Genomic DNA, 25,551 nt, shown 5'->3' with positions numbered 1-25,551 from the left:
TCAGTTTTCCTTTTTGTGTAATTACTGGATTAAAATTTCATTAATCCATGAAGAGTTGAATTATTAATCAAATAATTATCAAGGACATAAACTCTTGTTTATGACTCATCTCCATACTGCAAAACATGCGATTCGGTTGTTCTTGTTCGAACCCGTAATTTAGTCGACATGGTCATAGACTTATAGTACTCTAATTTTTCAAGTATGTTATGAAAAGGTACATCCGGACAAAAATACAATAAAAGGTACATCGTCCAACAACTTTCATATTTTTAATAGAAAAACGCGCATGCAACTTGCTTTTTATTTCATTAAATAAGAGAAGTCTTATCTTTACATCACAACATGAATCGAATTTTGTCAAATTTTTAATTTAATATTTAATTTAACAAAATACATCCTTTAACAATAAAATAAAATAAAATAAAAAAAAACACGCTTATTCTAGTCATCGACTTGTTGACCTTCTTAAGCCATAATTTTCTCCTGCAATGGGATTTTATTTCGGAGGTTTAGTGTGGAAGGATGGAGTGCACGGGGTGAGAAGCCCTTTTGTTGTTGTGTCGCTGCCACCACTATAAATCCTGCGATGGGTTTTTATTTTTTGTCGTGAATTAATTTCAATATTTTTATTGAGTAAACAAGTGTTGTAGCTACAAGCATATACATTAAAGATTTCAGAGTAGTATCGTTATTACCATCATCAGATTAAAAGCTAAACAACCATTTATCGCTCATTTTTTTGCCTACTATGCAGTTGGATATGATACATATGTGAGATGCTTACCCTTAACATGGATATTTCCAGTCAATCCTAACTCACTTTTGATGTGAATAGGGAGATTGGGATTATTTCCGGTTTACTAAGAAGTTGTTCGGTGTGCAAGTGCAGATTCAACTTAATTAAACGAATCCCGTTTAGTATAGATTAGTGTAGAATATCATTTTTTTATTTGGTTACACTAGGTGCCCGATCAGTTGAGTTAGTATTCTGTTCTGACATCATTCTTAGTCTTAGCTGCTCGATCATCACTGACCAGGTTCAGTGTTTTCAATTGTCATGAGCACTTTGTCTAGTTGTAGTAACTTTGCAGCTACAAGACATAAATTTCACGTACCCTCAATTACTCTTCCATATGTCTCAAGTTCGTGTTGACATGAACACAACACAAAGACGACACGATTAATTACTCATACGAATACAAAATTTATATAAAAGAAAAAGGTTAAAATTGTCATTTCACATTCAACTTAAATGGATTGCACTCGAATTACCGAGTTACGTGATTATGTAAGCGTTTTAAAGTCTACATCGCTTTCGGATTAGATAGGTTAGATGGAAGCACAAACTCACATTAACTGTGTTAAATGGGTAGGTACGGTTATGCCAACCTCAAACAAAATTGTTTTGTTTGAAATGTGTATGTATTAGATGATATATTAGTTAACGACAGGGTTTACATCTATACCATCATGCAAGGACTTAACACATTTTTACTATTGTGGTAATGAGCCACTTGCCAGTCCATGAAATGATTGATTGGTGTGGCTTTGTCACCATGAGAAATTTTTAGTTGTGACGGGAACACGGGTGATACACTACGTGTTTTTATGTAAATGGTGGAAAATTTTATTTTTTAAATTATTAATTTTTTAACACATATATCCCATCATTTATATAACGATACGTGATGTACCGTTCCGTATGACGGTAACATTATCTCTCTGTCATCATGGAGTCACTTTAAAAAAAGCAAATTTGTTTTGTCCTTTTCACACCTACTCTTTTGTCACACTTTCAACCTAAATTCGAAGAAATACAACGAAAGGTACACAATCGAACAACTTTCATAGTTTAATAGAAAAAACGCGCATTATCATGGTCACTGACTCATTGACTTTCTTAGCCTACATTTCTTCACCCGCCCGAGAGAACGCGTATCTTTGGATCGAGGCCACTCATCTGCCTATCGATTGGACCATATTTTCCAGTTATCAATTGTTTCTGTTCGGGTACAACTTTCCAGTAATCGTTGGACTCCTAGCTCCAACAATCGAGTATTTTAGTTCTTACATCAATGGCTCTTTCTTCTTCTTCTTCTTCAGTATCCCACGACCTTAGTAGGAAATATGATGTTTTCGTCAGTTTTAGAGGCAAAGACACCGGCAGGGGTTTTGTCAGCCATCTGCTCAGAGCTTTCAATCAGAAATCAATCAGTACATACGTGGATGCTGAAGAAATTAACAGAGGCGAAGACACCAGCAGCAGGAGTTTTGTCAGCCGTCTGCTCAGAGTTTTCGATCAGAAATCAATCAGTGCGTTCTTTTATGCTGAAGAAATTAACAGAGGCGACCTAACTTCGGTGAAGCTCCTAGAAGCCGTCGAACGGTCGACGCTTTCGATTGTAGTTTTTTCTGAAAACTACGCTTCTTCCAGATGCTGCCTCGACCAACTGGTCCATATTTTGAAATGCGGTCATACAATGGGCCAGCTGTTGGTGCCCATTTTCTACGGAGTAGATTCTGCAGATGTTCGTCGAGCCACCGGATGTTTTGGGAAAGCTTTTGAAAAATATGACCGCCAAATGAAAGAGGCTGCGCTTCGATGGAGGTGCGCTCTAAATGAAGCCACCCGTTCTGTTGGCTGGGATATACAAGAATATAGGTAATCTGAATTAAAGTTTCACATCCTTACATGTATAGTATATGTACAGGTCTAAACCGTTTATATGCCTTTTAGGTCTTACTGAAGGATTATTTTTACAAAAAATCATCCAAATCAAAAATCATTTGACTGTTGAATTATAGTGATCACTTTAGTGTTTTTTGGAAGAACATTAAGGGGTCGGATTAATCTAATTTGTAGAAAAAATGATTGTGAATGATGTAATATCACAATATAGATGATTCAGATTGTTAAAAAATCTCTAGCGACGGAGAGATCCCTCAATAGAGACGGTATATGCATACATGCGTACATAAATAGTTATATGACATTACTACCTAAGGAAATTGTGCAGTGCTGTTTTTGAAATTTCACATCTGCAGGAATGAAGCCGACATGATTAAGGAAATCGTACAACATGTTTTTGACAAGTTGATCCACTTCTCAAGGTCTGCCCGTCTTGGGAAATACGATGTCTTTCTCAATTTTAGAGGTGAAGATACTCGCAAGAGTTTTGTCAGCCATCTATACAAAGCTCTGTCTCAAAAAGTAATCAACACCTTCATGGATGATGAAGAGCTTGGAAAAGGCAACAGCCTTTCGGAGCTCCTGGAATCTATCAAAGAGTCACGAGTTTCGATTATTGTTTTTTCTGAAAACTACTGTTCTTCCTCATGGTGCTTAAAAGAGCTCGTGCAGATCCTCAAATGCATGGATGAACAAAATCAGATAGTGGTCCCCGTTTTCTACGAAGTTGATCCATCTCAAGTTTGTAAGCCGGAAGCTTTTCCGAAGGCAGAGATGGAAGAGGTGCAGAGCTGGACGTCCGCTCTGACAAGAGCAACCAATTTAACTCTACCTGGCTGGGATTCAAGAGTACCTGGTTGGGATTCACGGAATTACGAGTAATTTTTGTTTACTTATATTCTTAATTTCTTTTAATTTCGTATTAAGGGGTTGAGCCTTTCATAGCATTTAGTTTAATTTGATTTGGTGTCAGTATACATTCTCCTACCAAGTACCAATACTGTTTTCATATTCCGCAGGGATGATGCCAAGCTTATTGAGGACATTGTACAACATATTTCAGACGGGACATGTTTCAGAAGGGACACGTTTGAGCACGATTCTGTTTAGATATGAGCTTGGTTGCAGATCAATTCGAGCTAAATCAATGTGGTGTTCTTTCAGTTTCAGTTTCAATGGATTTGTTCTTAGTTGTAATCAACGGCTAGAATTAGAAATGTTTTGAACGGTTAGATGTCTGCCGGCTGTATAGCAGCTGAGTCTTTTAAGTGATTTGTGCGCTGTGCACGTGATCGAGTCATGCTTGCAATGTGAAGATTGGAACGGCTATATCGTTCTCACTTTCAGCGTGTGAGAGCAGTTCCACCGGACACAAAGTTGCCCAGCACCCTGTCCAAATATACAAATGCAAATTGGTTTCAGTAAGAAACAGTTTGTCCAGATAGCCAAAATATATGCATGCTACTTTTAACAAAATATATGCATGCTACAGCTTTTAACAAAATATATTGTTGTTGGTTTGAAATGTCAATTGCGGTTACTTTGTCCAAGTAACATGAGTACAAAGGCGTTTTTCATTGCACCATCCAAAGACAAGAATGTCCTCTCATTTTGTGGCTTTTTGAAAAGGATATTTAGTGCCTTGATTTGATCCTCAATAGACAAATTCATCTTTGACAATTCTGAAACAATCTCAAGATTTTGATCCACTCCTTTCCCAAAAGCAACTTGTAAAACTTCACCCAACTTATCAACTGATTCAGAAAGCATTTCTTTAAATGCCACAGCAAGATCATTATCATTAGCAGCTCTCTTCCTTTTCTGGGTACTTGAACTACTGGACCGTCAAGCAACAAAAGGGAGAACTAGTCTCCGCCCTCATCTTCATCTTCATCTTCATTAATGTGCTCAGGCTCATTCATCATCATGAACCACATCATTTCCTAACAAATGTACGATTCCGCCTTCTAGAACCACATCATCATGAACCACATTCATCTTCATCTTCATTAATGTACCATTCTCCTAACAAATGTGCAATTTCTAAGTGCAAGTTGCTGATTCCGCCTTCTAGCTGAATTATGATTCATCATGAACCACATCATCAACCAAGTCACAATATTCAAGTACCACAAGTTAACAAGAAGCATGCCAAAATCTTTCTTTCATCCATATCTAGTGATAATATAAAATAACATTATTAGATAATGGCAAAAAATTAAGTAACTAGAGCATGAATGCATAATAACACTGAAAACGGAAGGAAGCATGTTAATAAGTCCTACCAAAAAATGTCATAGGCAGATAATAAATCCTATAGACTTTTGCGGTGATCAGAAGGAAAAATTACAATCCAATCAGAAAGATGTCTTGACATTCATCAGTCAAGGAAGCATGTTACGAATCGAATTCACAAAATCAAAACATCAAGTTCCGGAGAGAAAAGAAGTCTAGTCTATGATGGCATTTTGTATGACCTCAAAGCATTATATATTCATCGCCTCATGTTGCATCAAAATTGAGTGTCATGTTGCATCAAAATTAAGCTGAAACATCAGAAGGGTAGCAGCTCTCCCCTTCTTCTCTATTTCTCACTCACACTCTCTTTTTTCTAAAAGGCAATTACTTTACAAACTGGAATAAATGCCAATCAACAATCAACAACCCTAGTTCGAAATTATTCACACACACACACACACACACATATATCCAGATAAAAAGTAAAATTCACATAAAAATTAAAAAATGGATAAAAGCTCAGAGGGAGTGATGCAAAAACTGAGAAGAACAACAATTTGGATTTAATTTTCGGGGCTGGTGATGGAGAGAGAGAGAGAGACCAAGAGCGAAGAGAAATTGGCTTACCCAATTGTCCGTATGGTTGCGTTGCGGCTGCGAGACAATGAGTGAAACAGGAGTTGCGCCAGAGACAAAGTTTTATTTAGGTAAGTGAACTTGCACACTCCCACTCTACCCAATCATTAAAATTCTAATTAAAATTCAACACCAACAATAAACCCTAAATTTGACCGCAATAGCAAACCCTAAAATTCAAAAATTCTAATTAAAACACAAAATTACATAATCAATTGCATAATTAGAGAGAAAATAATAACTAGGTTCAATCAATTGAAAGAAAATTGCAAGAAAAATAGGAGGAGGGGGAAGAATAGAGGGAGGGGCGGAATCCCAGAAGAAGAAAACTAAAAAGACGAACTGTGATTCAAACAAAGAAGAAGAAGTTGAGAAGACGAACCTGGGATGAGAGGAAGAGAGAGCACCTGGAGAGGAAGAGTGCGCAAGCGAGAGCGAGCCCGACTAAGTTATACCGTGAATTTGGACGGTATAAGCAAGCGGGTAAACACCGTGTAAAAAAGGTGGGCCCGGATTATTTAATCCGGTACCTATTTAATCCAAACGATCATCAAACACCGTACACTGTATTATTAGTATTATCCGTGCCTTATACGGTGTGCCAAACAGGACCAGTTCCTATATCCATTCCTGGAAGAAGATGGTGATAACAAACAAAGCCTTTTTTCCCCTCTTTTTACGAATAAAAATAATTATAAAAAGCAAAAAATGAATCACGCGCTATTTTGTTGCCATTGAATTTCCTATTACATTACTGGAACAAGACATAAGAACACATAAAGCATTTATTTTTTTCAGAAATTCAGAGGATGTTTTATTTTTTAAGTATATTGTTTGGCCTGGACTGACTTGGAATTTAATAATATTTCATTTCATGTCCACACTTACACGCTTTTGACCGACACCAGTCATCTTCCTATCGATCGGACCAACATCCAGCGGTCCTTTTTCAGGGTACTCTGAAGATCAATCCAGTATTTCAGTTGTTATATCAGTTGGCAAGAATCGATATTGTGCTTGTTAATGGCTGCTTCTCCTTCTTCTGTTTCATCCGGTGATCGATATGATGTGTTCATCAATTTTAGACGCGAAGACACTCGCAAGATCTTCATCGGCCATCTTTACAAAGCGCTGGATCAGAAAGCAATATACACTTTCATTGATGGTGGCGATCCGGAGCTCCCGGCAACTACCCAAGAGTCAAGGCTCTCGATTGTAGTTTTTTCTAAAAACTATGCATCTTCCACGCGGTGCTTAAAACAACTCGTTCATATCCTAGATCGTTTGGATACAAATAAGCATATTGTGGTGCCCATTTTCTACCAAGTAGATCCGTCTGATATTCGTAAACTCGCTGGAAGTTTTGCCGAAGCTTTTGTTCAACATGATCGCGATTCTAATGCCAACATCGAAGAGGTGCAGAGCTGGAGGTCCGCTCTAACTACGGCCGCCAATTTAAAAGGCTGGAATCCACGAGATTATAGGTAATTTTATTTAGCTACTTTCTTTGTTTGAGCTTTTCATAGCATTTAGTCTGTTAAATCGGTATCACAATATTTTATGTACGTGTTTTAGTAGAATATATATGGCATTACGGCTTAAGAAAATTGTGCAATACTGTTTTTCAAATTCCACAGGGATGATGCCAAGTTTATTGAGGATATTGTGCAAGATATTTTTAGTAAATTGCTCCAATTCAGCAAAGTTTTCATCACTTATAGAGAGATAGACACTGGCAAGAGTTTTGTCAGCCATCTCACCAATGCTCTGAATCAGAATGTAGTCAGCACCTACACCTCGATTATTAAAGGCATTGACACTCCGGGAATCCTCCGAGCTATTCAACAATCAAGGATTTCGATTGTAGTTTTTTCCGAAAACTATGCTTCCCCATGGTACTTAGATGATGTGATCCAAATCGTAGAATGTGCGAAAAGTTACGGTCAGATAGTGATTCCCGTTTTCTATGGAGTAGATCCATCTGATGTTCGTCGAGCCACCGGGCCCTTTGGGAAAGCTTTTGCTCAACTCGAGAGAAGTTATAAGGACAATATGTACAAGGTGATGCGTTGGCGCCACGCTCTAACCGCAGCCGCCGATTATCCTGGATTTGATCGCAATAATTACGAGTAATTTTTCTGTATAAAATCTTAATATTTTTAGGTTCTAATTTTGGCCCTTTTTAATTTAAGTACTATTTTTCATATTGAATAGGGATGATGCCAAGCTTATTGAGGGCATTGTACAAAGTACTTGGAGAGCCTGCCGTGATTTCGACGGTCCACGGATCATGAATTGGGAGCTTGAATGAGACTGTAATCAAATACCAGAGCTTTTCACCGAGTATAAATTACATGGATGAGCAAGAAATCACAGCTTTGGAAATAGTTTCAACTTTCAACACCAAAGCATAATTACGTTGAGGGATATATTGTGGGTTTTATTGCTTTTGAATAAACAAATTTCTGTAAAACATTAGAAGGTGTCAATTAGGTCCTGTTATTGAGGACATTCATCGACTGGCTAGGCCATTCACTAGACTATCCCGGAAAGCATGTGTTTAGGGAGGCGAACTTCCTACTATGGACAGATCTTATTTCTATGATCGTGTACTATTACAATTGTGGCGTGTAATGCTTATATCCTTGATTGTATGAGTGTGGATGCGGTAGGGAATTTAGTTTGTACCTGGTTGTGTGGTTGTGCTCCTTTCTGTATAAAATTTCTCTCTTGAAATAAGGTGTCTTCTATGGCGTAGATGTCCTCTAGAGTCCTTGCCGTCCAGTTTTGCCCCACATAATTTTGTTCATCTTAGCATGAAATATGGTGACATTGGACAACTTTCTGCCTTTTTGTTCCACTCTACCCTCATATAAGCTTCAAAGAAATGTAGGAACGCTTTTGACGCCGACAATAAAAGGTACCTACTTCTGCTGTGAAAAACTATTGTCACTCTGGCCTGAAATTCTTGGTTTAAGTGACTGTTGGAGGTGTCGGATAGTATTAGCCATTTATCTTCCTTGAAAATATTAAAATTTTGCAGAAACATTTTTGAGAGCTTACCTGCGACAGTGAGTTGACTTCTTTGTTTGACAACTCTCAAATTGGAAGCTTGCAAGAGACTGAAATCAATACCAGAGCTTTCATCAAGTATAACTTCAAGGATTCTCAACCGGTGGATATAGAGAAATGCAGCTACGCTTCTGATAGAAGGTACAATGTAGAGAGATTTCAATACATTTTGGGAATTGTTATTAGCACTCCAAAATTCTTATTTGGCACTCCAAACTTTCTACAATTAGAAAGAAAAATACACTTATGAGGAGTGTAGAATGAGATTTTTGGAGTGCTAATAACAGTTCCCTACATTTTATATAAATATAATGTTATTTAACACTCATGTTTTTAAACATAAGGACAACTTCTAATTCCTGTATCAATCTATTTTTCAAATTGATTAAAATTTGCCGGGGTGGTGGATGCTTCGGCTTTGATGTCTGTCAGTGGTTCATAAGCTTTGGCTGATGGAGGCAATGTGTTCTCTATAGACTATGGTGTTTATCGGTAGCAAGTCAACAAGCACTGATCCCAGATCCTTGAACTCTAAGGAAACTTTGGATCCGCGTTTTGTTTCTGGGGATATTGTGATTTGTGGCAGTGAATAATCCTAACGTGCAGAAGGGACTGTTGGTGAAAGATGGAGGAGGAAGAGGAGGACGAGTAGGTATGATTTTGCCAAACACAGCTGCATCGCTTAAGAATGCGGAGTTTCATTTCTATATATGCCAATTGTGAGGAAATGCAAAACCGAAGCATGTTGCAGCCCCAAACATCATCATGAAAACTCTGAAGTGGAACTTCGTGTCCTTGGCAAAATCACAGGTAAGAATTGCCAATCAATATTTCAGGTGTGTTCTGTTTCTTTATACTGCTATTTGTGTTTTTCTTTATGTCTACTCAATTAATAAAAGTAGTATTACGAATTTTCAGTCAGTGGCAGGTTTCACCCTACAGAGGAAGAATGATGCCGTCAACAAATAAGCAACCGGTATGTGTATACTGGTAGGCTGGTAGCAATTCACCAAACCCTGATCCCACTTCCTTGTTTCGGAAGCAACTTTAAATTGCTGTGTTGTTGCCAGGGAGACTGATTTGTTACCGTGGGATGAGTTCGGGAGTGCAGAAGGGACAGGTGGGAGCTAGTAGGCATGATCTTGGCAAAAATATGCAAATGGAAAGGGAAGTTGTGACAGATTGCCAACTTGTTCCTGCTTTTGACACTTCGCAGAACCGTTACTCTAGCATTATGTTTAACAAGCCCAAGAACCTCTGCAACTCTAGCATTTCTTGGGACTCAGTTGGAGTCCGCCTGCAATAAAGTCTGCCTTTCATGACAGCACGCGTAAGCCTCTGCAAGATGCCTCAACAGCTGCGGATTCAACCCTGTATGATCACGGTGCACACCTCAATAGTTAGCCTCCTTCCTCAACCTCAGAACAAAATCAAAAGAACAACGTGCGTTGAAATGTAGAACTATTCATAATTTCTCAATTCCCAATTGATTTTAGAATATAAGAGATCAGGCAAGAAGCTTTGTAGAGTTGCAATAACCTATGGAAGTGACGCAGGACGAAGCAAGAGAGATACAAACATAAGCCCTTGAAGAATACAATTTTTGAGTCCACCAGATTTTGGTTGAAAACCCAAAGGTTGTTTTGTTTAATTGATTAACTTGATGCTTACAAATGAACAGCCAAATGGCTTAAATAAATATAGTACATCTGTTGGGACAACTCAAAGGACTAATGGCATAAATTGAACAACAAACAAAAAGTCTAAATTTTTATTATAAACTTAAAATTGCATTTTAGAGGCTGAAACAATTTCAAATGGCCAAAATTCATGAGTTTGACTCGTGGCGTCGTTCTCTTTCCTAAAAGGTATTAAGGGTCCAATTCGGAGCTTGGACGCCAAATAGACAAATTCACACTGCATTCTTTTGTCTTTTGACAGTTCATCTCCTCCTCGATTCATTCAGCCATTTGTTCTACGTCAGAAATGTTTATGGTTAACGTGTCGCGTCTGAAATCATGAGCTCTAGAAAAGAAGAAAGAGTTACCATTGGATGGTAAATGCCTGGTAAGTGCCCACGGGCTTTGGGCCTTACATGTTTCCAAATGACACCAGTGCACACTTTAGCCCATTCAACCAAGTCCAATCTGAATCGCTTTCACCGACAATGGAGGGAGGGAGTGAGGGAGGGCGTTGACCTGCAATCTCAGCATCCCTCCAATTCAAACAATTATTGAAGACCAGGTATTTCACTTTCATCGGATGTTAATGGCGGCTGCTTCTTCTTGTTCTTCGTCTTCATCGGACAGTAGTTGGAAATATGATGTATTCCTGAATTTTAGAGGGGAAGACACTCGCAAGATCTTCATCGGCCATCTCTACAAAGCTCTGAATCAGAAAGCAATCAACACCTTCATTGATGGCGAAGAGCTTCGAAAAGGCAACGACCTTTCGGAGCTCCTTACAGCTATTGCCGACTCGAGGCTATCGATAGTAGTTTTTTCCGAAAACTACGCTTCTTCGACGTGGTGCTTGAAAGAACTCGTCCAGATACTGGAATGCATGGATACACAAAAGCAGATAGTGGTGCCTGTTTTCTACGAAGTGGATCCATCCGATATTCGTAAACTCGAGGGAAGTTTTGCAGAAGCTTTTGCTAAACATGAAAGCGTTTCTAACGTTGATGTGAAGGAGGAGCAGAGCTGGAGGTCCGCTCTTGCTAGAGCCACCGATTTATCCGGTTGGGATTCAAAAAATTATAAGTAAGTTTAATTTGTTCGCATGCATTTGCTATTAATGTATTTTTACTGTATAAATCCACGGTTTTGATCACAACTAACTTCCTTACATATAGATGGCTAAGCGTTCACCAATTTGATTAGTTTTTGCATATTTATGATCAAGAAAATTAACATATTTCTACTGTACAAATCCGGGGTTTTAGTCACAACAAGTATTGCCCTTCTAATTGTTCAGTTTTAGCTTTCTATTTTGGGCTTGTTATAAAACTTAACTTTGCTTTGACTCTTTCGTGATGCTGGTTCTAAAACTTCACAGGGATGATGCCAATCTTATTGAAGATATTGTAGAGGATGTCTTTAGCAAATTGATCCACATCTCATCAAGCAAAGCCGATGGCTTGGTTGGAATGGATTACCACATAGATGAAATGAAGTTACTATTACGTCCTGGGGCGAATGATGTTTTCGCTGTTGGAATATGGGGTTTGGGAGGTATAGGCAAAACCACCATCGCTCGTGCTGTTTATGATGAAATCGCTTGTCAATTTGAAGCTTGCTGCTTTCTCGAAAATGTTAAGGAAGGCTTCTCGAATAATGGTGCAGTACATATGCAGGAAGTGCTTCTTTCTAGAATATTGAAGGAAAAGGTGCGGAGTTTTGGCACGTTGGATCGAGGTTCCAAAATGATAATGAAAGGGCTACGAAGGAAAAAAGTTTTCATTGTTCTTGATGACGTTGACAAATTATCCCAAATCGAAGCCTTACTTGGAAGGCAGCATTCATTTGGTGATGGAAGTAGAATCATTATAACAACAAGAGATATGCAATTACTAAGTGGAGCTGATGCTGTATATAAGCCCAAGAACTTAAGTGAGCCAGAAGCTCTTGAACTCTTCAGTCTGTATGCCTTCAAAACCAACCAACCCACAAGAGATTATGATCGTCTCTCGAGGCTTGCCATACAACATGCTCATGGTGTGCCTTTAGCGCTTAAAGTCTTGGGAGCTTTGCTTGATAACAGAAGTGTATGGGAGTGGGAAGATGTGTTGAAGAAAACAAAGAAAACCCAGCTCATGGGAATTCAGGATGTTCTTAGAAGAGCTTTGATGGGTTAGACGAATCAGAGAAGGACATATTTCTAGATATTGCATGTTTCTTTAAAGGGATGGAGAAAGACTATGTAACTAAAATTCTTGATAGTTGTGGCTTTTATCCCCATAGTGGATTAGGAGTGCTAGTTAGCAGAACTCTCATCACTATATCAGATTACGATACGCTTGAGATGCATGATTTACTGCAAGAAATGGGGTGGGAAATAGTCTGCCAAGAATCTAATAAAGATCCTGGAGGACGAAGCAGGTTATGGATTTATGAAGATGTTCATCGTGCATTAACGCAAAATACGGTGAGATATATTCATTACCTCTTTCTTTTAAGCATGTAATATTGAGTAGAAAGCGGAAGTATGACAAAAATCAAATTTGGATATTTTCACACATTGAATTTCTACTGTTTCGTTATCTAGGCTACAAAAGCAGTTGAAGGCATAATCCTCGACTTGGCCAACTCAGAAGAGGTATACTTCGAAGCTGAAGCTTTTGTTAGAATGACAAAACTAAGACTTCTCAAGATCCATTGCAGCCGATCCATGGTAAACGCATCATGGGAGGACCGATCCCATCCAAATGATGACTGTAAACAAAATATGAGTGGGGATTTAAAATTTCTCTCTCATGAGTTGAGGTGTCTATGCTGGCATGGGTGCCCCTTAAAGTCCTTGCCATCCAATTTCCACCCCAAGAATCTTATTGATCTTGAAATGCCTTATAGTCAGATTGAACAACTTTGGGAAGGAAGCAAGGTACAATATTCATTTTTCATATGTTTCTTTTGAATGGTTAAGTTGTCAGATGCCTTATTATTTATTGGATGTTTTCCTGGTTGTTGTTGCAGCGTCTGGAAAGGTTGGAATTCATCGATTTAAGTTATTCTCAATACCTTAACAAAATCCCGGATGTCACTGAAGCAAAAAATCTTGAGAGTCTAAATCTTGAAGGTTGTTCAAGTTTAACTGAAGTTCACCCATCGGTTTCAGATCTTACCAACCTTGTTTTTCTGAGTCTAAAAGAGTGCAAAGAACTTCAGGTTCTTTCAAGAAGAATTCACATGAAATCTCTTAAAACCCTTATTCTTTCTGGCTGCTCAAATCTTGATAAGTTTCCAGAGATTTCAGGAAGTATGCAGGAGCTATCAGAGCTTTATCTAGATCGGACAGCAATTGAAGAACTTCCCTCATCGATTAGTATTCTTACGGGGCTTGTTACTTTGAACCTGAATGAATGCACAAAACTTAAAAGTCTTCCAAGCAGCATTTGTCAACTAAAGTCCCTCAGATATGTTACTCTCTCTGGTTGTTCAAAGCTTAAAAGCTTTCCAGTGATTGCAGAAGATATGGAAGGATTAAGAGAGCTTCATTTGGATGGAACACCTATCAAAAAGCTATCCCCATCAATTGAACGTCGTAAGGGGCTCGTGTTATTGTTGAACTATAAGTATTTGAGCTGAAAAGATTTAGAATAAGTTTTGTTTAAATTGGTGTATCCACTTGTGCAAAATGAGGCAAAGTGTAAATGACTAGTTTTGTAAAAAAAGGCCATGAGTGCCATGTGTTGAGTGATCCATGAGATTAGAAAGATGTGTGTCTAGGATGAATTGTAGTGGTTATTGTGGTCCCAAGTTAAGGGCCTTCAGTTAATGTAAAAGCAAGTTAGTGCTCTGTGTGAAATGTAATGAAATATTCCTCTGCAAGAGTTTCTGCAGAGTGAAAAACAAGAAACCATTCTTTTTTCTTTCGTCTTGGTTTATTTTGCTTTCTGTTCAGCTCCATCTACATCAAAACCTTCGTTGATTTAAGAAACACTAACATGGCCTCAGAGCCTAGTTGGGTCTAAAATCTGGGCGTAAATCTGTGAAGCTATTTTTGAGCTCAATCGAAGCTCTCTTGAAGCTCGGTGAAGTTGTCGATTCAGATCAAAACATGTCTGGATCTGGAGGCTCGGAAGTGCGAACTCCAGTTTTCTCCGGTGAGAACTACGAGTTCTGGAGAATTAAAATGGCAACGATATTCAAATCTCTTGGGTTATGGAATCTGGTAGAGAAGGGGATTGCAACCTCCAATCCGAAGAAGAAGGAAGCTGGAGAAGCATCGGAGGAGGATGAAGGAATGGTAGCTGTTCTGATGAAAGACGCAAAGGCTTTGGGAATCATTCAGAATGCAGTCTCGGATCAGATCTTCCCACGAATCGCCAATGCCGAGTCAGCTAAAATGGCATGGGATTTGTTGTACGGGGAGTATCACGGTGGTGATCAGGTACGATCTGTGAAACTGCAGAATCTTAGGAGAGAGTTTGAATATGCTAGGATGAGAGATGATGAGTCTTTATCTAGCTATCTTACACGGCTAAATGAGTTAATTAATCAAATGAGAACATTTGGTGAATCTCTGTCGAATGAGAGACTTGTGCAGAAAGTGTTGATCAGTCTTAGTAAACCTTATGATTCTATCTGTTTGGTTATAGAAAACACAAAGTGTCTAGAGACTGTAGAGTTGCAGGAAGTAGTTGCAATCTTAAAGAGTCAAGAGCAACGGTTTGATCTGCATACTGTTGATACTACTGGGAAAGCATTCTCATCTTTCTCAGTGAGTCCAAAAGAGCAGAATAGGGGTGAAGGTCAACCTGGTTCATCTCAGTTTCAGAAAAATTGGAATAATAAGGGTAAGAAATGGGGTTCAAAACCTAAGTTTCAGCAGAAATTTCATGCTAATTCTGCACATAATGCACAGTCAATGGGGCAGATAGGTACCAAACCACAGTGCAGGGTATGTTCTAAGTTTCACTTTGGAGAGTGTAGGTATAAAGGGAAACCTAAATGCTATAACTGTGAAAGGTTTGGTCACTGGGCTAGAGAGTGCACAGTAGGCAAATTGGTGCAGAAGGCAAATTGTGCTAATCAGGTAGAGGTGACAGGGAACCTGTTTTATGCAAATAGCACAACCACTGAATCAAAAGTGAATGGAGAATGGTATGTAGACAGTGGTTGTAGCAACCATATGACAGGGGATTCTAAGTTGTTGATAGACATGAAGACAAATGTGGTTGGCAAGGTTCAAATGCCCACAGGGGAACTCATGAATGTGGCAGGTTTTGGTACACTTGTGATAGACACTAGCAAAGGCAGAAAATATGTCAAAGAAGTTATGTATCTACCTGGTTTGAAGGAAAATCTGTTAAGTGTGGGGCAGATGGATGAACACGGTTACTACCTGTTATTTGGGGGAAAGATGTGTAGTATCTTTGATGGACCTTCATTGGATTGTCTTGTACTCAAAGTTGAAATGAAAAAGAACAGGTGTTATCCTTTGACATTGATACCAAATGATCAGGTTGTACTGAGAGCAGGTATTTCTAAGTCTACTTGGATATGGCACAAGAGACTAGGCCATCTGCATTTTAGAGGTCTTCAACAGCTTAAGAACAAAGAAATGGTGCATGGTCTCCCAGTTTTAGAAGAAATGGATGAAGTTTGTGAAGGTTGTCAGTTTGGGAAACAGCACAGAGAGTGGTTTCCAAAGAATCAAGCATGGAGAGCAAGTAATCCTCTAGAACTGGTGCATGTGGATCTGTGTGGCCCTATGCAGAATGATTCTCTTGGAGGTAACAAATATTTCATGCTTCTTGTAGATGACTGTACAAGAATGATGTGGGTTTATTTCCTGAAATACAAGTCAGATGCATTGATCTGTTTTCGAAAGTTCAAGTCCATGGTGGAATTACAAAGTGGCTTTAAGATAAAATGTCTGAGAAGTGACAGAGGGGGTGAATTTACATCTTGTGAATTCAACAAGCTGTGTGAAGATGCAGGGATTCAAAGACAGTTATCTATGGCCTATACTCCACAACAGAATGGAGTGGTAGAGAGGAAAAACAGAGCTGTAGTTGAGATGGCAAAAGCTATGCTCCATGACAAAGGACTACCATATTTCTTATGGGCAGAATCTGTACTCACAGCTGTATATATATTGAACAGGTGTCCTACAAGAGCTCTTGGAGAAGTAACTCCATTTGAAGCATTCAGTGGTCGAAAACCTGGAATTGCACATCTCAGAATCTTTGGTTGTCTGTGTTATGTACACACACCAAATGAGTTGAGACAGAAACTAGATGCAAAGAGTGTCAAGGGCATATTTGTAGGTTATGCAACCTGTGAAAAGGGGTACAGGGTGTATGATCCTCTTAGTAAAAAGCTTATACTCTCAAGGGATGTAGTGTTTGATGAAAATGCAGCCTGGGAATGGAAGACAGCTCCTGAGAACTATGTAACTGTGTTTAATTCTAGTGAGCTATCTGTGCTGCCTAAATGTATTTCATCAGAGACAACTTCAGAGGAAAATGATTATGCTTTGTCACCAAATCTGGCATTCTCTCATGAATCTGTAAGTGATGTGGACAGCAGCATAAGAAGGACTCAAGTTTTTGATCACACTCCATTGAAATGGAGGAATCTAGATGATGTTTTGGCACAATGCAACCTTTGTATTATGGAACCTGAAAAGTTTGAAGAGGCAGCCAAAGATGAAGCATGGATGAAGGCTATGAAAGATGAACTGTCAATGATTGAGAAGAATGCAACTTGGGATCTGGTGAACAGACCAAGTGATAAACCCATAATTGGGGTTAAGTGGGTGTTCAAGACCAAGCTTAATCTCGATGGGACAGTGCAAAAGCATAAGGCAAGGCTGGTAGCCAAAGGATATGCTCAGAAACCAGGTGTGGATTACAATGAAACGTTTGCACCTGTAGCTAGACTGGATACAATTCGGACTCTAATTGCTTTGGCAGCTCAGAAAAGTTGGAAATTATACCAATTAGATGTGAAATCTGCTTTTCTGAATGGAGTACTCGAAGAAGAAGTTTATGTAGAACAACCAGATGGTTTTGTGATCAAGGGGAGTGAAGACAAGGTGTACAAGCTTTATAAAGCTTTGTATGGTCTAAAACAGGCGCCAAGAGCCTGGTATAGTGAAATTGATACCTATTTTGCTCACTGTGGGTTTGTGAAAAGTCAGAGTGAAGCTACTCTTTACATCAAAGCAAGGGGAGGAGAAATTCTGATAGTTTCAATCTATGTGGATGACATAGTGTACACTGGGAATAGCACTGAGATGTTGAAGGAGTTCAAGGAAGACATGATGACAAAATATGAGATGACAGATTTGGGGCTTCTTCATCATTTCCTTGGTATGGGAGTGATTCAAACTCACACAAGCATATTTATCCATCAAAGGAAGTATGCTGTTTCTTTGTTAGATAAGTTTGGTTTGAGTGAGTGTAAATCTGTGTTTACACCACTGATTTCATCAGAGAAGCTATGCAAAGATGATGGCAGTGGCTCAGCAAGTGAGGAACAGTATCGAAGAATTGTGGGAAGTCTGTTGTATCTCACAGCAACTCGACCAGATATAATGTATGCTGCAAGCCTTCTAGCTCGATTCATGCACTGTCCTACAAATAAACATCTTGGGACAGCCAAAAGAGTGCTTAGGTACATCAAGGGAACCTTAGACTATGGTTTAGAGTATGTAAAGGGAAAGAATGCAATGCTAATCGGATTCTGTGATAGTGATTGGGGTGGATCTGTTGATGATAGCAAGAGTACTTCTGGTTATGCATTTTCCTTTGGCAGTGGAGTGTTCTCGTGGGCCTCAGTGAAGCAGAATTGTGTAGCACTCTCTACAGCAGAAGCAGAGTACATCAGTGCCTCTGAAGCAACTGCTCAAGCCATTTGGCTTAGATTTGTTCTTGAAGATTTTGGTGAGATGCAAACTGAAGCGACTCCAGTACACTGTGATAATACAGCAGCAATTGCAATTACTAAAAATCCTGTTTTCCATCAGAAAACCAAGCACATTGACAGAAGGTATCATTTTATCAAGAATGCACTCCAGGAAGGGATAATCGATTTGGTGTACTGTCCAACAAATGAGCAGGTGGCAGACATATTCACTAAGGCTTTGTCTAAGGATCGGTTCAACTATCTTCGAGATATGCTTGGTGTGAAATCAGCTCAAAACTTAAAGGGGAGTGTTGAACTATAAGTATTTGAGCTGAAAAGATTTAGAATAAGTTTTGTTTAAATTGGTGTATCCACTTGTGCAAAATGAGGCAAAGTGTAAATGACTAGTTTTGTAAAAAAAGGCCATGAGTGCCATGTGTTGAGTGATCCATGAGATTAGAAAGATGTGTGTCTAGGATGAATTGTAGTGGTTATTGTGGTCCCAAGTTAAGGGCCTTCAGTTAATGTAAAAGCAAGTTAGTGCTCTGTGTGAAATGTAATGAAATATTCCTCTGCAAGAGTTTCTGCAGAGTGAAAAACAAGAAACCATTCTTTTTTCTTTCGTCTTGGTTTATTTTGCTTTCTGTTCAGCTCCATCTACATCAAAACCTTCGTTGATTTAAGAAACACTAACAGTTATTAACTATGAAAAACTGCAAAAGCCTTGTCTGTCTTCCGAACAGTATCTGTAAATTGGAATACCTTACCGGTCTTACTCTCTCTGGGTGTTCAAAACTTTATTATTTGCCTAAGGACTTGGGGAACATAAAATCGTTAAGGGAAGTTGATGTAGAGGGAAGTGGTATAGAACAACCATTCTCTATGTCAAGTTCAATCATGCCTGCAACGTTATCTGGTAGATGGAAGGCAAAGAAGGTCCCATTTGTATCATTGTTACCGAAACCATCGGCTCATAGACACTATGAAAACCTTGTATGGCTTGATTTAAGTGACAGCAAACTGATGGAATTACCGGATTCTGTTACGAATCTAATTCATTTGATAACGTTAGTGCTGTGCAGAAACAATTTTGAGAGGTTACCTGCAACTATGGATCGACTTCGTCGTTTAAAAAATTTCAACTTGGAAGCTTGCAGGAGACTAATATCAATACCACAGCTTTCATCAAATATTACTAAGATAGATGCACATGATTGCACAGCTTTGGAAACAGTTTCAACACCAAAGCCTCATTATATGAATCTTTACTTCATATTTTCTAACTGCCTCCGGCTGGTACAAAAAAATCCATTCAGGGATATTGTGGAAGCTCATTGTCATGATCAGGTTTCTCTCTCTCTCTCTCTCTCACACACACACACACACACACAGAGGCAATGATACCAGTACGTACACAAACAGGTGAAAACACAAAAGTAAACCCAATTAAGTGAGCTTTCATTGTTGCAGGGTAATCATCTCCGGCAATTTTCCTTTAATATGTCTCTTCCTGGAAGTGATATTCCAGATTGGTTTAGCCAACAGTGTACAGGGTCTTCGGTAACTGCGAAGCTACAACTGAATTTGTTCCACAATAAGTTACTGGGATTTGCTATATGCGCTGTTAGTAATTTCAAGAGTGCTCATTACTGTGCATCTAATTTATCTGTTCAATGCTTTTGCACCTTCAAAGGAAATCACCATGAGTACAGCTTCAATATCTATATGCTGGATTGGGATTTCAAAACTGACAGATTCCTTGAGTCAGATCACATGTTCTTAGGATATGTTCCATGGTCTAAGTATGGCTTGATTGAAACGGGAAAGCAGGCCTATGAACGTTGTTACACTGAGGCCACATTCAAATTTGTTGTTAAAGATGGAGGCTACGTACGTGATTTCAGAGCAGCAGTACGATACCCTTCCATCAGAAGGTGTGGAGTTCATGTTATTTATGCAAATCATGAGTAAATGGCCCATCAGGAAGTGTGTAGCGAACCAGCGACAGAAGTTGCTAATTATGCTTAGAGGAGCAGTCAGGGTAGCTGCTATACTGGGGCTGGATGGTCAAGCGGAGGAATGCTTCTTATGAGCAGAGCGAGAGATGCAACATCCTTCAAGAAATTATGCATCTGAAAATGACCATAGTGAAATGGCTTCACTGGGAATTGTTGATGTCCCGGGAGGAATGGTGGTGATGCAACCCTGCAGATTGGTTACCTCTTCGGTTTCATATTAACAATGTCAAGAAAAGAAGTCGTTTCATCAAAGAGCCTTCTGTGAGTGTCGTTATCTCTGTCATCTTCTGCCGTCTCTGTGTTCATTCCTAGCAAACCAACTTTTATTTTGATTTGTTGACCCAAAAGAAAACTTAATTTGATTTGCAGCTTGCAATTGATGGTGGTTTCATCCTCTCTTGGGGAGGCAGTAACTCATTGTGGATTTATACTTTGTGCACGTCACTTGATGAAAGGGAAAACAATTGTAGACACGTATACTTTGTTGGAGTTGGAAACATCTTCCAATAGACTTAATCATTTAATGCGTTGCCTGATTGGTTTAATACAAGGTTGTAATATCTACTCTTCTCTACTTTACCCTCATATAAGGCTATAAGCTTCAAAGCAATGTAGGAACGCTTCTGATTCCGAGAATAAAAGGTACCTACTTTTAATGTGAAATTTGGCCTGAAATTCTTGATTTAAGTGACTGTTGGAGGTTTCGGATGGTATTCCCCATTTATCTTCCTTGTAAATATATATTAAAGCTTGCAGAAATCTTTTTGAGAGCTTACCTGCGACACTGAATCGATTTGTTGTTTAACAACTCTCAAATTGGAAGCTTGCAACTTATAGAGATGCGGGGACGCTTTTGATGCCATTGCCAAGAATAGAAGGTAAAATAGAAGGGAAATTTCTAATTTATGTATCAATCTATTTTTCAAATTTATTTTAAATTTTCTGGGTTGGTGGTTCCTTCAGCTCTGATATTCTGTCAGCAGTCATAAGCTTTGGCTGATGAAGGCAGTGTGTTGTCTATTGACTATTGTGTATATCCGTAGTAAGTCAACAAGCCCTAATCCCAGCTCCATGAGCTCGGAGGAAACTTTGGATCCACGCTCTGTTGGCGGAAACAGTATGATCTGTGACCGTGTGGTTAATCGTAATGCATAGAAGGGACTGGTGGTGAAAGATGGAGAAGATGTACTAGGTATATGATTTTGGCAAACACAGCTGCATCACATCAGAAGATGCGGAGTTCGTTTCTTTATATACCAATCGTGAGGAGGTGCAAACCAAAGCATGGCGCAGCCTAAAAAATCATCATGAAAACCCTGAGGCGGAAGTTGTTGGCAAATTACAGGTAAGAGTTGCTGACCAATATTTCAGGTGTGTTGTGCCTTTTTATCTTGCTTTATGTCTGTTTCATTAAGTCTACTCAATTGATAGAAGTAGGCTTCGTTTTTTCAGTCACTGGCGGGGTTTCACTCAATTGATAGCGAAAAATACTGGTATTGTGTATACTGGTAGCAATTCACCATGCCCTGATCCCACTTCCTTGTTTTGGAAGCAACTTTGAATTGCTGCGTTGTTGCTGGGAGGATTGTGATCTGTGACCGTGGGGTTAGTCCGAAACGCAGAAGGGACAGGTGGTATGAAATGCATGGGGACTAGGTATGATCTTGGTAAACACAGGTTGCAAATGGAAAGGGAGGTTGTTGCAGATTACCAACTTGTTCCTGCTTTTGACACTTCACAGAACTGTCGCCAACGTTAGCCCTCCGGTTCCAAATTACCACGCCATAGTTTCGCCGTTGGAAGGTGCTTTCGTGAAAGTCGAGCCTCAGACGCTGAAATGTAGAATTATCCATGTTCAAATTCAAATCACATTGATGTTGATCAAAACTAGATTACAATAATTTCATAATTGTTCAGTTTCCATATTGATTTTTTTTTTTTTGGTCAAATCATAAATTTTGTTAGATTAGGTGTTAGATTAACCATTGACGGAGTTTGAACTCACGTCATCATGCAAGGGCTGAACACTTTCCATCACTGTGGTAAATGGTCACTTGCCATTTCCATATTGATTTCAAATCACATGTTTTTGCAGTATTCTCATCATAAATTGTCAGTTTGTTGATTGATATAGATGACTAAACTGCTTTTAAATCAGATCAATTTATTTTATTTTAAAAAAGACTTTTAGAGGATGATAAAAAAGTAAACGATTCAGATTATATTGTTTGTAGGACAAGACTAAATCCATCTTATATTAAATGGTTTTGCTACCAATTGCGTTTTTATATATAGTTTCACATTGCACAAATGGTTAGATAAATACAATTAGTAGTTGACATCGTATTTGAAATCTATAACAAAATTGTAGTACCTTCTGTAATTAAGGTAGGTTTACACCTTACATATTTATCATGTAATTTTCATTTTGTGCTTACTTTGTTTCATTTTACCATAAAATAATGGAATTTCAGTAAACATTAATTTTCTGTTTCAAAGCCACACAAGCTGGCAAAGATGTTACTGACATCGACGGTTGCAACAAGAGCAAGAAGGCCCCACGTAGTGGCTTCATAGCTCATGCAGAGCATTCTCGTGGCGCTTCCCAACCTTTCTCTCCTTCCACGAGTCACCACATTCTCCAGGACCTTCGACTTTCACGTTTCTCTGGTTTATCCCCTCTCTCATCACTCTCTATATATCTTTCTCTGTCTAGATCTTCCTCTCTCTCTCTCTCTCTCTCTCTCTCTCTCTCTCTCTCTGAAACCCTAATCAAACAATTATGACCCGGCAGCGAGCTGAACTTGTTTCGTGGAAGATGAGGCTGAGGAAGGAGTGGATGTTTGATACTCCGGAGCAATGCCGAGAGCGCCGCCGTCGAAGAATAGAGATGAGGCGGGCCAGGTGGTCCAGCTCCGGCTACCGCCCACTCCCAGTACTTGGTGCTCAGCAAATCTCAAACGATCATGATCAGACCTGTCTAATATTATCTGACGAGGAGGATGGAGGGCCAACTGATCATGAGGTGGCGGTGAAGCCTGCAGTACCACCTCCCCGTTATTTGCTTCATAGGAACCCAATGCCGGAATTCAGGACAATGTCGTTCAGTCGGCGTCCAGATCAGATGAGTATGGAACTAAACGATACCGTGTTTGTGAAAGAGGACTTTTGCCGGCTCGATCATGTTCTTCATGGCCAGCCTATTCATTTCTTTGCTGTATATGACGGTCATGGACACCCTCATGTAAGTATTACGTAATTATATATTTATATAAGGATTTTTTATGGTGAAAACATATTTGTCTCATTGAGACAAATTGTTTTCTTGTCAGGCATGCAACATTTTCTTGTCAGACTTATATCATAAGATACTCTCATTGTATAAACTTGACAAGAGAACGAACGTTATATACTTTTAATTTCGTACCCTCTACATTAAGCTATAGCAAAATATTTAAAATTTAATTTAAGATCTTAGTTTAATGTGATAATTTTCCTACTTATGAACTGAGAAGAAGGGAACGTTGTGGTTAAATTCACATGTATAGGTGTCCACCGTTTGCAAACAACGGATGCACGAATTCGTAGCCGAGGAGCTGCGGCGCGTCTTTACCACCGTAGGGTGTGCGAATGGTGATGAAAACATGAACTTTGCTTCGCAAGGGCAAGAGGAGGCGAGGTGGCCGACTCTGGTACCGACGGCCCTAGAAAGGAGTTTCCAGAGGATGCATCGACTGGCCCAGGACACTTGCCCGTGTGGGAACATCGGGCACGCATGCGGGTGCAAGCCCAATATCAACGCACTGCCTGTTGCGGGGTCCACTGCTGTTGTGGCAATATTGACAGCTCAGCATATTGTGGTTGCCAATTGTGGTTTCTCACACGCCGTTCTTGGCCGCGCTGGGCGTCCTTTCCCACTCTCCCATTATCATAAGGTTGGTTTTGTATACATTTAATTTGCCTTACAATTTAATTATTTAAAATTGATCGCTGAGTTTAGTTTACAATTAGTTTCTGAACTAAAACTGTTAATTGAGGTTTTTGAATTTTACAAAACGTAGACTATAGCTCTAGTATCATATAATCCCGTCTTTTTAACCGTTAGACTTTCGACTAAAGATTTAATTGTTAAAAAATTCATATAGTATCCGACACTCTGAATCATCCTAATAAATCCCCTAAATTAGAGTGAAAGTTTAGAGACTAATTGTAGGTCCTATGTCATTGCATATAATCACATTACCGAAAAATCTCGTGGAGGGACCAATAATGCTCGTTAAATTCATAGACCTTAAATAACGGCTATTTGGTTCATTGACGAAATCTACTTCAGGTGCAAGTTCAAGTTTCAATTCGCTCTAATCTATCCTCCACATGCACTCCTTTCATTTTTTTATTCCTAACCCTGGTATTTAATAAAACAAAGAAACATCAATGGACCAAATATTAAAAAAGTGCATAAAAGAGAGAAAATATATTAGAATTTTACATTCTAATTTTATTATCTATCAGTTGCAATCTGAGAGGTGGAATGAACAAGAAAGGATGCGTGCAGTCGATGGTCGGATGTTCTATCACAACGGCGTTCGTGTATATGGAACTCTCAACATGTCTCTTTCCCCATACCCAAGTAATCTTCAGTTATATCTCTTCTAATTAAAAATTAGTGTAATTAAGTTTCTTAAAAGATGTTGAGCCACAATTGGTGTTATTAGTGTTACTAATGAACTTGTTATACCATAAGTAGGGAATATGTAAATAAATGCATGTCTGGTAAGTGATAACATGAGTGCATTAGTAACATCATCTGAAGAAAATGTCATTCCGAAAAGCTTTCCTGCCTCTTCAATGGTAAGCTATTTCTTGGTGCTAATTATTTGATGGATTGTAAATTAATGAACAGTTGAGCACATTTATAAACCGGTTGTGACATTGGAACCTCATATTTCCATAATAAAAAGAGAAGGGGATCAAGATGAGTTCTTGATTCTAGCCAACGACGGCCTCTGGGATGTGGTGCCCGATGACATGGCCTGCAGGGTAGCTTGTACGTGTCTCAGGGGAGGCGGAGGTGGTGGCAACAGCGGCCATATGAATCGAGCTACAGCTCCAAATCCGAGGAACGTGGAGCACTGTCTTTGTCCTCCAAACACAGATGGCCATGAGAATGCGAGGGGTGGTGTGATCCTATCGACAAAAAGCAACCTTGCAGCGACATTGCTGTGCCGCCTTGCATTAGCTCGTGGAACCCATGGCGATATAAGTGTCATGGTTGTCAATTTGAAAAGTGCCTAACGGGTAGAAGAATGAAAAGGGGAGG

The 25,551-nt window shown here is 39.2% G+C and overlaps 1 protein-coding gene, 3 long non-coding RNA genes and 1 pseudogene across 4 annotated transcripts; 4 read left to right on the top strand and 1 right to left on the bottom strand.

Annotated features, from left to right (window-relative positions):
- Positions 1 to 1,872: 1,872 nt before the first annotated feature.
- LOC103940272 lies at positions 1,873 to 20,816 on the top strand (annotated as a pseudogene).
- On the bottom strand, positions 4,135 to 6,062 carry LOC125480168. The gene is made up of 2 exons (XR_007260580.1): positions 5,558 to 6,062; positions 4,135 to 4,867 (listed from the first exon to the last, which is right to left on the bottom strand). It is a non-coding gene; the product is annotated as an uncharacterized LOC125480168 (long non-coding RNA).
- LOC103935453 lies at positions 8,837 to 10,359 on the top strand. Its single transcript, XR_007260579.1, has 2 exons — positions 8,837 to 9,448; positions 9,557 to 10,359. It is a non-coding gene; the product is annotated as an uncharacterized LOC103935453 (long non-coding RNA).
- A 14-nt stretch (positions 20,817 to 20,830) lies between the features above and the next one.
- Positions 20,831 to 22,153, top strand: LOC108866681. Its single transcript, XR_007260576.1, has 3 exons — positions 20,831 to 21,109; positions 21,195 to 21,576; positions 21,684 to 22,153. It is a non-coding gene; the product is annotated as an uncharacterized LOC108866681 (long non-coding RNA).
- An 860-nt stretch (positions 22,154 to 23,013) lies between these two features.
- On the top strand, positions 23,014 to 25,526 carry LOC103940275 (probable protein phosphatase 2C 75). The gene is made up of 4 exons (XM_009350365.2): positions 23,014 to 23,475; positions 23,780 to 24,166; positions 24,744 to 24,861; positions 25,135 to 25,526. The coding sequence occupies exons 1-4, from the start codon at positions 23,014 to 23,016 to the stop codon at positions 25,524 to 25,526; spliced, it is 1,359 nt and encodes a 452-aa protein (XP_009348640.2).
- Positions 25,527 to 25,551: the final 25 nt, after the last annotated feature.

Source organism: the organism of the source record quoted next, unplaced genomic scaffold (genome assembly GCF_019419815.1).
Source record: "Pyrus x bretschneideri cultivar Hongxiangsu unplaced genomic scaffold, Pyrus_bretschneideri_v1 Contig32, whole genome shotgun sequence".
NCBI lineage: Eukaryota > Viridiplantae > Streptophyta > Magnoliopsida > Rosales > Rosaceae > Pyrus > Pyrus x bretschneideri.
This window is presented reverse-complemented; position numbering and strand designations above follow the sequence as displayed.

What these genes read in the sequence shown, in the direction of transcription:
- LOC103940275 (XM_009350365.2), top strand. Translation starts at nt 23,014, where the DNA reads ATGACCCGGCAGCGAGCTGAACTTGTTTCGTGGAAGATGAGGCTGAGG. An exon ending in ACGGTCATGGACACCCTCAT is followed by an intron (nt 23,476 to 23,779) that starts GTAAGTATTACG and finishes TCACATGTATAG; the next exon opens with GTGTCCACCGTTTGCAAACA. An exon ending in GTCTCTTTCCCCATACCCAA is followed by an intron (nt 24,862 to 25,134) that starts GTAATCTTCAGT and finishes ATTAATGAACAG; the next exon opens with TTGAGCACATTTATAAACCG.